Genomic DNA, 14460 nt, shown 5'->3' with positions numbered 1-14460 from the left:
ACTTCTGAAGAGCTGTGAAAAGTTTTAAACAATAAAGTTCAGTTGCCTCAGGGTCTGTCATGGAGAAGGTCCATAACCGATATATAGTTTCTGTTATCGTTCATTCTCGTGTGCACACATGACATTATAATTTGAAACAGCAGTCAGATCCCGAAAGATCCTTTAAGTCTCATCATAATCATCATCATCGTCATTTTAACCCTGACAAAAATATAAAAATATATGATCTGTATTCTTTATATAAAGCTAAAATTGTTTAGCGTCTCTCTCTCTCTCAATAAGGCCATGTGCGCACATTGCTTTTTTTTCTGCATTTTGGCTGCGTTTACAACTGCACTGTGTCATTGACAAAATGCATGCGTTGTGCTTCCCCAGCAAAGTCTATGAGAATCATGCAAAATCTGTGCGCACTATGCTTTTTGAAACGCAGCGTTTTGATTGTCAAAAATTTGTCAAAATCTCTGCGTTTGATGAAGCAACATGTCAATTGTTTTTGCCATTTTGGCAGCGTTCTACATCCATTGAAATCAATGAGTTGTAGAAAAACACTGCCAAAATGTGAAGCAGTGCGCTTGCATTGCATTATTGTTGCGATCCGCATATTTTTTTAACATAACAAAGGCAGGTCTTTCGTCTCTCTCTCTCTGTCGGTCGGTCTGTTGGTCAGTCTGTCTCTCTCTATGTCTCTATCTCTCTGTCCATGTTGGTCTCTCCCTCCCACCCCCTCTCTCATACTCACCGATCTACGATCACCGGCGTGGTGCTGCACAGTGTTCACACTTCTCCTCTTTTGAAAATGCCGGCCGCTCATTAATCCATCACGCATTCCCTGCTTCCCCACCCACCGGCGCCTATGATTGATTGCAGTGAGACACACCCCCACGCTGAGTGACAGATGTCTCACTGCAACCAATCACAGCCGCCGGTGGGCGTGTCTATATCGAGCAGTAAAAAAAATAAATAATTGAAAAAAAGTGACATGCGGTCCCCCCAATTTGGATACCAGCCAGGGTAAAGCCACACGGCTGAAGTCTGGTATTCTCAGGATGGGGAGCTCCACGTTATGGGGAGCCCCCCAGCCTTACAATATCAGCTAGCAGCCGCCCTGAATTGCCGCATCCATTAGATCCCGACTTTCCCTGGTGTGGTGGCAAACGGGGTAATAAGGAGTTAATAGCAGCAGCCCATAGCTGCCACTAAGTCCTAGGTTAATCATGGCAGGCGTCTCCCTGAGATACCTTCCATGATTAACCTGTAAGATAATGAAAATAAACACACATCCAAAAAATCCTTTATTTGCCATGAAAGACAAAAAAACACCCTCTTTCATCACTTTATTAACCCCTCAAAAACAACTCCAGATCCGACGTACTCCATGCAAGGTCCCACGACACTTTCAGCTCTGCTATATCGGAAGCTGACAGGAGCGGCAGTAGAACACCGTCGCTCCTGTGAGCTCCATGCAGCAACTGAAGTGAGTTGCGCGATCAGCTGTGCTGTCACTGAGGTTACTCGCGGCCACCGCTCTCAGGTGGAGGACTGCAGCTGTGGCCGCGAGTAACCTGAGTGAAAGTACAGCTGATCGCGCGGCTCACTGCAGTCACTCAGGGGATTTGTGATCACAGGTGAGTCCTTCACGTGTGACTGCAAATCAAGCCGCAGCACACGCACAAAGCTGCACAATCACAATGAAGTCGGGTGAAGTTCATCCGAGTTCATTCTGATCGCGCGGCACTGTCTTGCAGCCAGCCATGCTCTTTTTGACAGTGCAGTCCCACTCGGCTCTGCTGCAAGTCTATGGGGATGCAGCAGAGCCAAGTGGGACCGCACCATGAAAAATGTGCATTCTGGATGCTTTTCCCACTCTGTCTATGGCAGAGAAAGCATCCATAACGCATGAATTCTCCAGGAATGTGCACATGTTGCGTTCTGCCGAATGCATCTCAGAACGCAGATTTTTCAGCTGCGTTCTGAGATGCACAGGCAGTGACTTACATGCTGCGGAATAGAATGCAACGGGCGCACACAGCCTAAGGCCCCCTTCACACGTCTGAGCATTAAATACATGTGTGTGACCATCCATGGTGCAGGTCCATATGGCCGTCTGTATGTCCCTATGTGTGTTCTCTGTCTGCTGTTAGTGTGCTATCCGTGTGACATCTGGATACCACACAGACAGCATGAACTTGTATACTTACCAGTCTCCGGCACTGATATCACACTTGCTTCCGGGTCCTCAGTCAGTGCAGTGAATCTTCATGAGGCATAATGAGCTGGACCTGGAAGCAACAGAACTACTGAAGACAGCAGTGCCGGAGACAGGTAAGTATAAAAATCCATTTAATTTCAGTGAATGGGTGTCGTCCGCTAAGTGTCACAATGATGTCACATGGATCACATCAGTGTGTGGTCTGTTTGACATCCATGCTGCCAACCAAAACTGGACAGGTTGCCGTGTGGAGCACACGGACACAAGTGTGCTCCACACGGACCATGTCAAAATGCGGATGTATAAGCAAGCCCATTGATTTTAATGGGTCTACTTATGTCCATGTCTCCAGTACGTGTGGAAATGGACACCACACGTACTGGAGACACGGATGTGTGAAGGGGGCCTTAAGGACACACTAGCACTATTTTTTGCAGTCTTCCCTTCAACTTACATATCAAGTATTTAGCGCAATAATAAATGCTGCAATATAAGCTGAAGAAAGGCTCAAACATTTGAACATATTAATTTTTGTTTCATTTTTATGTTCAGGCATTTAATGCTCAGGATTTTAAAAGACATTCTTTCAAAGAACGTATACACCGCTGGCAGAATTATTAGGCAAGTTGTATTTTAGAGAATTTTTTATTATTGATCAACAACTATATTCTCAATCAACCCAAAAGACTCATAAGTATCAAAGCTTAATATTTTTGGAAGTTGGAGTTGTTTTTTTTTTAGTTTTGGCTATCTTAGGAGGGTATCTGTTTGTGCAGGTAACTATTATTGTATTGTGCAGAATTATTAGGAAACTTAATAAAAAAACTAATATATTCCCATTTCACTTATTTATTTTCACCAGGTAAACCAATATAACTGCACAAAATTTAGAAATAAACATTTCTGACATGCAAAAACAAAACCCCAAAAAATTAGTGACCAATATAGCCACCTTTCTTTATGATGAGACTCAACAGCCTACCATCCATAGATTCTGTCAGTTGCCTGATCTGTTTACGATCAACATTGCGTGCAGCAGCCACCACAGCCTCCCATAATCAAAAAGATAAGGCTTCGCTTCACCATAAATAGTTGGTGCTCAGAAAACTTTAGACAATATAATGGAGGAAATTTCTGGCACACAAAGAGTGCTGAAAGATTACTTTTTTTTTAAGTGATTTCTGCAAAAAGTCACACTAAAAACTCCTTATGCCAACGTTTCGGCTCTTTTAGGCAGAGCCTTTGTCAAGCCACAGCCTCCCAGACACTGTTCCGAGAGGTGTACTGTTTTCCCTCCATGTAGATCTTACATTTTATGAGAGACCACAGGTTTTCTATGGGGTTCAGATCAGGTGAATAAGGGGGCCATGTCATTATTTTTTTCATCTTTTAGACTTTTACTGGCCGGCCACGCTGTTGAGTAGTTGGTATCACTGCTTGAAGAAGTTGTCTTCCAGATACTGGCAGTAGGTCTGGGAGTTGAGCTTCACTCCATCCTCAACCCAAAAAAGTCCCCCAAGTTCATCTTTGATGATTCCAGCCCATACCAGTACCCTACCTCCACCTTGCTGGTGTCTGAGTCGGAGTGGAGCTCTCTGCCCTTTACTGATCCAGCCTCTGGACCATCCATCTGGCCCATCAAGAGTCACTCTCATTTCTTCAGTCCATAAAACCTTTGAAAAATCAGTCTTAAGATATTTCTTGGCCCAGTCTTGACGTTTTATCTTATGTTTCTTGTTCAAAGGTGGTCGTTTTTCAGCCTTTCTTACCTTGGCCGTGTCCCCGAGTATGGCACACGTTGTGCATTTTGATACTCCAGTAACGTTGCAGCTCTGAAATATTTCCAAACTGGTGGCAAATGGCATCTTGGCAGCTTCACACTTGATTTTCCTCAATTCATGGGCAGTTATTTTGCACTTTTTTTTTTTGCCCAACACGCTTCTTGCAGCCAGGGTGACTATTTGCCATGAAACGCTTGATTGTTCGGTAATCACGCTTCAAAAGTTTGGCAATTTCAAGACTGCTGTATCCCTCTGCAAGACATCTTACAATTTTGTACTTTTCAGAGCCTGTCAAATCTCTCTTCTGACCCATTTTGCCAAAGGAAAGGAAATTGCCTAATAATTAAGCACACCTTATATAGGGTGGTGATGTCGTTATACCACACCCCTCCTCATTACAGAGATGCACATCACCTGATTTACTTAATTGGTAGTTGGCTCTCAAGCCTATACAGCTTGGAGTAGGACAAAGTGTATAAAAAGTATCATGTGATCAAAATACTAATTTGCCTAATAATTCTACACACAGTGTATGTATATTCTTCTGATATTTTAATAAAAATAAAAAATATAGAGAAAAATATTAGAAACAAACAAACACAGAAAAAAGCAGCCATTCCTGAAGTGTCTTCTGCATGAAAAATTGACTTTTTTGAGGCAGCCAAGTGCGCACGCTGCGGATTTACCCGCAGAATTGCCACGGATTTCGCTGCAGAAATGCTGCAGAAAATGTTTATAACATTTCTGCAGTCCTTCTCCAGCAAAATCTATGGGGATAAAAAAAAGCTGTGCACACACTGCGTTTTTTTGTCCCTGCGGAATTACCTGCGGAATTTACGCAGCAGAATTAATATGCATGTCATGTCTTTTCTGCAGGTCCATGCGGTTTTGCCATTAATTATTGGTAAAAACCCGCAGGGACCAACCTGCGGCAAAACCGTAGAAATTCCGCACCAAATCCCCACCAAAACCACACCAAAACGCGGCAAAACCGCATGCGGATTTTGTTGCGGTTTTCGGGCATTTCACTACCGCAGGTGCGGGATTCTTTCACAGGGTCTGGTTTTTCCTTAAGAAAAAGTCATTTTCTAGTGCGTACATAGCCTTAAACACCTAATTTTCAAGTAGAAACCTCTTCAGGAAACTTTTGTTTTGAGGAGTTATTTTTGTTCCTGAAGCATGTGCCAAAGTAGTTTTGAAGAGGTTTGAAACATTTTTGGAATAGTTGTTTTCTCCTGAATCGTTTTGGCTTTGTTCACATGGAGTCTTTTTGAAGCAGAAACTGAGAGGATATTCTCAGAATCCACTTCAAAAATGCAAAACTCCCCAAAAACCTAGAGTTTCTTCTCAGTTTCTACTCCAAATGCTCATTGAAAAACTCTCTGTGTTCATAGCCTATAACTTGACTTTCTTTTTTCCACCAGGTGGTTTTCACAACCTGTTCAGGAAAAAAAACCTCATATGTAATTTCTTAGAAGCAGATCCTGAAGGAAACAACTCCAAATTAGGTGCTATCAAATCAAAAGGCTGAAGAGAGTGCTACAGAAAAAAACACTTCCAAAACTACTTCAGCAAACAAGGTAAAGACAACTCCCCCAAAATGTCTACTAAAAAGGATAATTTCCTTAAGGGCTTTCTGCTTGAAAAACATATGTTTTTGAACCCCTCCAAAACTTATCAGGTGGTTAAAATCCTGCAAAAAAAACTATTGAGGAAAAAATCTCTCAAAAAATGTTTAAACTTCAGGAAGCAGTTCATTACCATTCTGTAGCATAGGACTTTTAATGGTCTTGTAAAGGATTGTAAATGAATAGTAGCTGCTGAGAAAAAAACAGCACACGGATGACAAGTGAGAAAAAAAAGGTTTTACTTTTCCGGATGAAAATCAGATTGATTTTTTTTTTTCAAATGTAGTTGCGCATGCGTCAGCATAGTGGGTTAGTACATGCTCACGGCTAGAACAGCCCCTGGAGCCAAAGTTAGCGTTTACATTCCGGGAGTTATCATCAGAAGTAGAAACGAAAAAGAAAGGCAGGGTATCTCAGCAAAAAAACATTAAATTATAAACATTTTGACAATTATAAAATTCAATTTAAAAAAAATGTTGTTATTAGAGAACCTCCTTAATTAGGACAATGAGATTATATTAGAGCTTCGCATATAAGGCCCTCTCCTAATAATATAGATTGTCACTTGTACTTTCATATTTGCCATTAATTTTATCCCCAAAATAATTAGTTACACTATAGGCCTTTATTTCTCAACAACATAAAAATTTATTAAACATGGGTTAAAAAAAACAAAAACATTTGGATGTAAATATCCATTTTTAGAAGACTTGACCTATTTATCCAGGATTCTGTCTTTTGTGCATGTCTACTGTTCGTGTGATACTTCTAGCAAAATACGCAGACAGCAAATTGCTTCCACTCTGTAGGGGTAAGACACTTGAACATTGCTGAAAGTAGCTTATTCGACATTATTTATTCATGGTATTTAGCAACAGATGAAAACTGAATAAACATTGAGTGCTGTCATACTAAGTCTTTCCTGCTCTAAAATGTAATTGAATTACTGGAGCATGCTAACCAGTGCAGGACTACATTATCGCACAGAGAACACAAGGATTTAATTGGGATTCATACGCTAGTGCAAGAAAATATCCCAGATCTGTTGTTGGAGGACGTGTTATATTATGTGCAAGTCCTCAAAAGAATGCTGATAAAAACAGCGGTCTACCATCTATTAATTGATCCTTGACAATAAAATAAGCAAGCATAAGAAATATCAAGTATTCTTCGAGGATGCACAATTTGCACCAGGGCAAACGTTTTACATTGTTTGCTATTTGGTTATAGAATGCAACTCTGTAAAATATCTACCATGTTGTTTTTTTGCTATAGGAAGTATATTGTCTATTTGTTTGTAATGTACCTTCTCCATAGAGATGCCACCTAAGTGGTGGTGCCCCATTAGTCCATTGAAAGCCCAGAAATCATCTATTGACACTAGTCCATCCAACTCAGTGAAGAGTACAGAGGAAACATATTAGGGCTGGCACAATTGTAGTGCAAGGCAAACCAGGACATATGTCTTAGCAAAACTGGATTGGGAACCTCTGTGGACCTACTATTAACTCCCCTTAAATGGCTGACAGTCAAACAATGGTTCAGACAGTTGTTCAGCCGGCAGCTATCTCAGGCATCTCTCCCATACACAATAGTGCTCCTGTGTTCTATGAAGGCCACTTCACACATAACGAGATCGTTGCTACGTCACAGTTTCTGTGATGCAACAACGACTTCACTAGCGATCTCGTCCTGTTTGACACGTACCAACGATCCGCCCCCTGCTGTGAAATCGTTGGTCGATGCTGAACAGCCTGGGCCATTTTTGGCTCGTTGGAGTCCTGCTGGGCAGGATGGATCTGTATGTTTGACACCTAGCTAACGATTTCGTTAACGACCTAGATGAGTGATTCGAGATCGGAATTGTTACCACAGCTGTTGTGTGACAGGGACTCGACGATTTACAAGATCGTTATATGGGTCGGATGCTCGTTCCTAAAGTCGGTGTGTGTGACACCTCACATACGATTTCACCAACGACTCAGCAACGATCTGGGAACTGTGACGTAGTAGCGATCTCGTTCACGATCTCGTTATGTGTGACTGGACCTTAAGGGAGAGTTGCTGCCAGATATGACTTATCACAGAAGGAACATACGGATGAGCAGTCCAAAATTAGATATGGTAGATCCTTGACTTCCCCAGCAATCATCTGTCCAGGGCCACCCTACCAATTTGACTGTCAAACAATTCCGTGAATATCAGAGGGTTCAGCTCACATTAGTTTAATGTGTATGGAAGGAGCTTTACTCTCTTACCCAGTGGCCCATATACATCTGGTTCATGTGGCAAAATTCCAAGTGCAGTGTCATGGGGACATGTTCTTTTTGTCTGTAAATCATGTTGGAGAAACACATTCTTGTCCAGAGAGATCGTACAGAAGAAACTGGTAACCCCATGACAGTTAAGTTGACATAACAAAATAAACCATTATGGTAAATTCACGAACAATATCATGTTACTGGGAAATTAAATTTAAAGTGGAGTTTTCATAGTTAGTGAAATGGCCCTACTGCAGTCATGTTTTCTTTCCTCACTCAAATGTTATTGTCAATATGCCCTGAACAGAATAAGGCTTATGCACAAGAGTAAACTGAAGAAATTGCCAAAGCAACGCCCCTTCTCTGACATCATCTCCTGCTCCACTCGGCCGTAGCTGCAACATACCGACTTCCTGCTTTGACCTCCCATGCATGCACATAATAGCGGTAATACTTACAGTTCTCTGCTCCATGTTATCTGCTTTCTCCAATTTTAAACCAGAAATCATAGAGAATTACCCTAAATGAGTCAAATACTGTAGATACTAGTATTATTAGCTTTACATGTAGCATAAATGCAGAGTGGATAGCTCCAGAAATTTGTGAGCTGCAGCTTCAGCCATAAGATACAGATCACTGAGTAATATCGGAGAAGGGGTAGTTGTTTCGTCAACTTCTTGTGTACAATCTAATAACGTGATTGGATCACACCCATCGTCAAAACGTCTTCCCGTTACCCATCTTCTGAGATGAGCCATCGCCCCATATCACTTCTCCTCTATGCCTCAAAACTACTAGAACAGCATGTCCATCTTGAACTTTCCCACCTCTCCACCTGCTCCCTCTTTGACTGGTTACAAGCTGGCTTCTGACCGCATCATTCAACTGAAACTGCCCTAAAAAATGTCAACAATGACCTACTAACCGCCAAAGCCAGGCGTCCCTACTCTGTCCTCATTCACCTGGACCTGTTCTCTGCCTTCAACACAGTGGACCATTCTCTTCTACTACAGATTCTTTCATCTCGGGGCATCACAGACTTGGCATTATCCTGGATCACTTCATGTCTAACGGACCGGACTTTCAGCATACCCTCTCTTACACCACTTCCACATCTTGCCCCCTATCTGTCGGTGTCCCCCAAGGTTCAATTCTTGGACCCCTACTGTTCTCCATCTACGCCTTCAGCCTGGGACAGCTCATAGACTTCCACGGCTTTCAGTATCATCTCTATGTTAACGATATGCAGATCTACCTCTTTGGACCTGACATCACTTCCTTACTAACCAGAATCCTACAATGTCTGTCTGCTATTTCATCCTTTTCTCTGCTCGATTTCTAAAACTTAACATGGACATTATTATTATCTTTCCTCCTCTTCACTCAACCCCAACAGACCTATTCATCAAAGTCGATGGCTGCTCACTCTCCCCAGTCCTGTGCACTCGCTGCCTGGGCATAAACCCTTGACTCTGCTCTCCCCTTTAAGCTACATATCCAAACCCTCTTCACCTTCTGCCCATGCCAACTCAAAAATATTTACCGGATCTGCACATTCCTTAATCAAGAAGCAGCAAAAACACTAGAGCATGTCCTCATTATCTCCTGCCTGGACCTCTGCAGCCCCCTGCTCTGTGGCCTCCCTTCTAACACTTTCACCCCCCTACAATCTATTCTAAACTATGCTGCCTGACTAATCCAGCTGTCCCCTTGCTATTCCCTGACCCCTTCTCTCTGTCAATTCCTTCACTGGCTTCCCATTGCCCAACGACTCCAGCTCAAAACCCTAACCATGACATACAAAGCCATCCACAACCTGTCTGAACCATACAACTGTGACCGAGTCTTTCGGCACTTACCTGCACCTACCCTCCGATCCTCACATCTCCTTCTCTATTCCCGTCTTATCTCCTCCTCCCACAATCGCATCCAAAATTTCCCCCGTGCATCCCCCATACTTTGGAACTCTCTGTCCCAACACATCACACTCTCGTCTACCTTGGAAAGCTTCAAAAGGAACCTGAAGACCCACCTCTTCTGACAAGCATACCATCTGCAGTAACCCTCAGTCCACTATTGTGCTGCATGACCATCTCTACCCTCACCTACTGTATCCTCACCCCTCCCTTGTAGACTCTGAGCTCTTGTGGTCAGGGTCTTCTTTCTTCCTGTACCTGTCTGTGCCTTCTATTGTACATAATTATTCTACTTGTACCTATTATGTATACCCCTTTTCACATGTACAGCGCTAATGGAATAAATAGCACTATAATAATAAATAATATTAATAATGATTACAGATGAGCGGACCTGTGGAAGTTCGGTTCAGCGGGTTTAGCCGGACTGTTGAAATAGTTTGATTTGGGACCCGGACTTGACCTAAACTCCAATGGAAGTCACTAATTTGGCAGTTTGGGTCTACGCCCACATGCAGCCAGCCATAAACAGATCTTTTCCGGGGGTGGGTAGGCAGGCTTTTTCCATTTTTTTTTTTTTTTTGTTGCACACTACATCCGATCATGCTGTTTTTACCCCCAGTGCGAGCTGTACAAACAATGCAAGCGGTTCACACTGGGCCGAGCACCGAGCGTACCCGAGTTATCAGAAATAGCTGCATTATTAATAGTATTGTTTCACCTATCTTTCTCAGCTACGAACAGCTCAACCTTGAGTATTTCATTCACAGAATATTGGCTGCCATAATATATCTGCCTATGGAAAATAAGATTTTTCTCTCCGGATCTAATCTATTACATGAATTACTGCTGCTTGATTACATAGTATTTATTGCCACCACCTTTATTTTGTGGAGGGGCCAAAATAAGCCATGTGCCCAACACAAGTCAGCAAGTCACAAAGTGGTGAACGAAGGTAAGTGATTTGTGTTATTTCTCTGTGTTTGCATGCTTGTGGTTTTTTTCATGTTTTTATTTATGGACTACGATGGATTCGGTGAACTACAGCAGATTCCCTGGACTATGGTGGACTTGAGCGGAATTTGTTTTAAATGAAGTGGGGAACAAGAGAAAGTGTTGGGGAGTGGTTATTTCAATGAAGTATTTTTGTGTGTGTGTGTTTTTTTTATTTGTATTTTGTCTGATAGGTACCTCTCCATTACTAACGCCAGGACTTGATGCCAGCTGACAATACACAGTTGACATCAACCTCATAAATCATTACCCCGATTGCCACCGCACCAAGGCAATAGTGAAGAGCTAAAGCAAACGCCTGAATTGGAGCACCTTGTGATTCTCCAATTCTGGAGCGGCTGAGGGCTGGCATTTTTAGGCTGAGAAAGGCCCAATAACCATGAACTTTCCCAGCCTGATAATTTCAGCCCCCAGCTGCCTGCTTTACCTTTGCTGATTATCAATCTATCAATCTATCTATCTAACTACTGTGTTTCTCCAAAAATATGACCTCCCCTGAAAATAAGACCTAGCAGGAGTTTTCAGGGAGGCTTAAATATAAGACATCCACCGAAAATAAGCCCTAGTCGTAGTTCAATAATGAAGTGTCCATGCAGCCTTAAAAAAGTTAAAGATACTGCAGGAGACTTCATTATAGACAGTGGACACCCCCAAAAGAAAGAAGACAGAAGAAAGAAGACTCCTCTATCATAGTCACCAGACACTGACTGGGAGTAGTGGAGTGCATCAACGACCTGCAGCAGAACGCACAGATCAGATCACACATACACACATAAGATTACACACACACAATCACACTACAGATCACATACACACACTCACCACATCCAGTGATATCGATTGCTTCTCGGCGGCGTAAGGACCTGTGACACTGTGCACTGTGCAGTGGAGCTTCCAGGACCTGCATCATGTGATGCCGTGCACCGAGCAATGGAGCTTCCAGGACCTGCAGGAGGAACGCATCACATGGCTGGAAGCAAGTGGTATCACAGGATGTGGTGAGTGTGTGCGCGCGCGTGATTGTATGTGCGATTTTGTGAGTGTGTGGGAGTGTATGCTATCTGATGTGTGAGTGTGTGTTCTAATGTATGTGAGTGTTGGCCAGACGCAGGGGATGTGCCTGCAGAACACCTGCTAGGAGCACCCACTGGAGATTAAAGGGAGATCTTGCAGCCACACAGACGCCTGGGGCTGGTAAGTATGACGATCCTGGGAAGGGGGGGTATGCTTTTTGTGGGGGGTAAGCTTACTCGAAACCATGTCTCCTTGCGAATAAGACATCCCCTGAAAATAAGACCTAGTGCTTTTTTCGGGGAAAAAAAAATATAAGACTGTCATATTTTCAGGGGAACAGGGTATCTACCTTGGCACATCTTTAACAGATAAAAAAGCATTAATTTCAGTTTCATGCATTGTTTTCCAGTATTTGTGACACAGGCTGTACACACGTATTGCACATGGATGACTCACAGATGACACACACATACACACGGATGACCACACAGATGGTCACATTGGAACATGCCATACATGAGTCTTTTCATGCACACACGTGAACTGGGCCTTAACAACATTTTTGGTAAATATGCCTCAGTTTGATACTTTAAGAAGCCTCTCCATGGAGTCATCCCTTAAAATCCTCTCCACCCACTATCCCACCTCATTGCCAGAGGACGCAGGTACACTGATGTTCGTCATTTTTGGGGTGTCACACGTAGCAATGTGTGCTGTCTCAGGAACAATGAACAACCTGCGTTCTGCACCAGCAACGATTTTTTGAAAATATCGACGTGTCAACGATCAATGATTAGGTGAGTATTTTTGATCGTTAACACTCGCTCATAGGTGTCACACGCAACGACATCGCTAACGACGAAGGATGTGCGTCACGAATTCCGTGACCCTGACGACATATTGTTAGAGATATCATTGGGTGTAAAGCCCCCTTTACAGATGGACATATAGATCCATTTGGCTGGCACTTCGTACACTAACTCTCTATATAATAGGACAGAATAGAAGTTGTGTTAGTTGGATAGCACAGCTGTTACTTTGCTTTTGAGCGAATTACTCAGGCGTTGGAGTCTGATGAATGTGTCCTGTAGTTATCCTCCTTATGGACTACCATCCTCCTGTATAGTGCAGTAGTTTCATTTATACGCAGTACACAATGTACGAAAATGTAATTACACCTTGATATGTCAAGGGAATTTCTACATCAACATTTCAATTATCCTCTGACACATAACCTGAAACACTTCCATGATGTAGCATTATATTTTTAACGATCTGATAATTTTTTGAGGGGTGTGCGTGAATGTCTCTGACATCGGAGACTGTGAAAAAAGGGACGGATAGACTTTGCGTGTACAGTGCTGCGGAATACGTGGGTGCCATTGCCATATAAGAAGTAGAAAATCAAAGAGCTGATAATTTTCCATTTGTAATACCGTAGTATTCCTATTATGGGAGAATCATCAAAAAAAATAGAAGAAAGACTGGTCAAATTATGGGCTAATCTTCCCTTATTTTTCCAGCTTTGTTCTCAACATGTTACCTATATAGATAATTAGCGTGTCATTTTGTCCAGTGCTAATTAAAGTTTCCGTTAAATGCCCATGGCTGCCCAGTTAAAGCCATATTGACAGTACAATACAAGAAACAAGTGTAACAATTACAGATCACTCACCAGAGTTGAGAGAAGACACCGTAATGAGTACAACAAGGCAATGAGCCCGCAGGATCATATTCACGAGTCCCCTTCAGAGCCAGCTCCAGTGATGTGCTGTCATAGAGCGGATTTATGTGACACCACAAATTAATCCTGGAAAAGATAGAGGAAGGATTTAATGCAGTTCCATCAGCATGAGAAATCATCCGAGCGTACTTTACTGTTTCAGCTGCCTCCTGGTCTGTGCAAGGTTCCTATCCCCAGATCCTAAGCCCTGCCTCATTTAACCCCACCAATGCCTACTGTCTCCGAGATGCTAAAATATCACAGTATGAATTTGGGATGTTTCTCTGCAACTGAGACACTTGGCATGTGCAAAACGAATTATTAACAGATTGGACTATATACTTTTATATAATATTATATTGCACACAATGTAACCTTTTTGTTAATTGGAATAAAGCGGCACATTCATACGAAGAAACCTTTCAATATTTAGCAGTAAAATTAAATAATGCACCACTAATGAGGTTATGCACAATTACAGAAAATACACTTTGAAGACCATATGCAGAGATGAGACTAGACCGGCGGCACACCTAGACGGTTCTACCGGTGAATGACAGTTTTATCCCTATGTACATGCGAAGGAGAGACCAGTCAGTCACCTGCAGGGGCGCCGACCATTTCTTATAAGGAAATTCTCTTTGAAAATAGTATGCATGGTTACAATCGTATGGCCATGTTGCAATTCATGATGCCCACGGTTTGAGCCTGACAGGTTCCCTTTAAAGAAGACCTGTCACTTGCCATAAATATGGTGCAAATGTCACTATTCACCTGATGGCATTATTTTACTTTTCTTACATACCTCTCCATTTCTTAGATATGACTCCTCTTCTCTGTATATAAATTTATTGTTTTTATCCAACTGGGCGTGGCCACTTAAAAAGACGTCCATAGAAAAGAGTTGAGGCACT

At 42.4% G+C, this 14460-nt stretch overlaps 1 protein-coding gene across 1 annotated transcript in view; it reads right to left on the bottom strand.

The window, feature by feature from the left end:
• The window catches only part of CHRNB3 (cholinergic receptor nicotinic beta 3 subunit), a 66452-nt gene extending 52712 nt beyond the window's left edge, over positions 1-13740 (bottom strand). The window contains exon 1 of the mRNA XM_075352261.1: positions 13499-13740. Coding sequence (XP_075208376.1) covers positions 13499-13556 — 58 coding nt within the window. The 5' untranslated portion in view covers positions 13557-13740. The remainder of the gene's footprint in view (positions 1-13498) is intronic.
• Positions 13741-14460: the final 720 nt, after the last annotated feature.

This window comes from Anomaloglossus baeobatrachus, chromosome 1 (genome assembly GCF_048569485.1).
Source record: "Anomaloglossus baeobatrachus isolate aAnoBae1 chromosome 1, aAnoBae1.hap1, whole genome shotgun sequence".
Lineage (NCBI taxonomy): Eukaryota > Metazoa > Chordata > Amphibia > Anura > Aromobatidae > Anomaloglossus > Anomaloglossus baeobatrachus.
The sequence above is the reverse complement of the archived record's forward strand: the minus strand, read 5'-3'. Positions and strand labels throughout refer to the sequence as shown.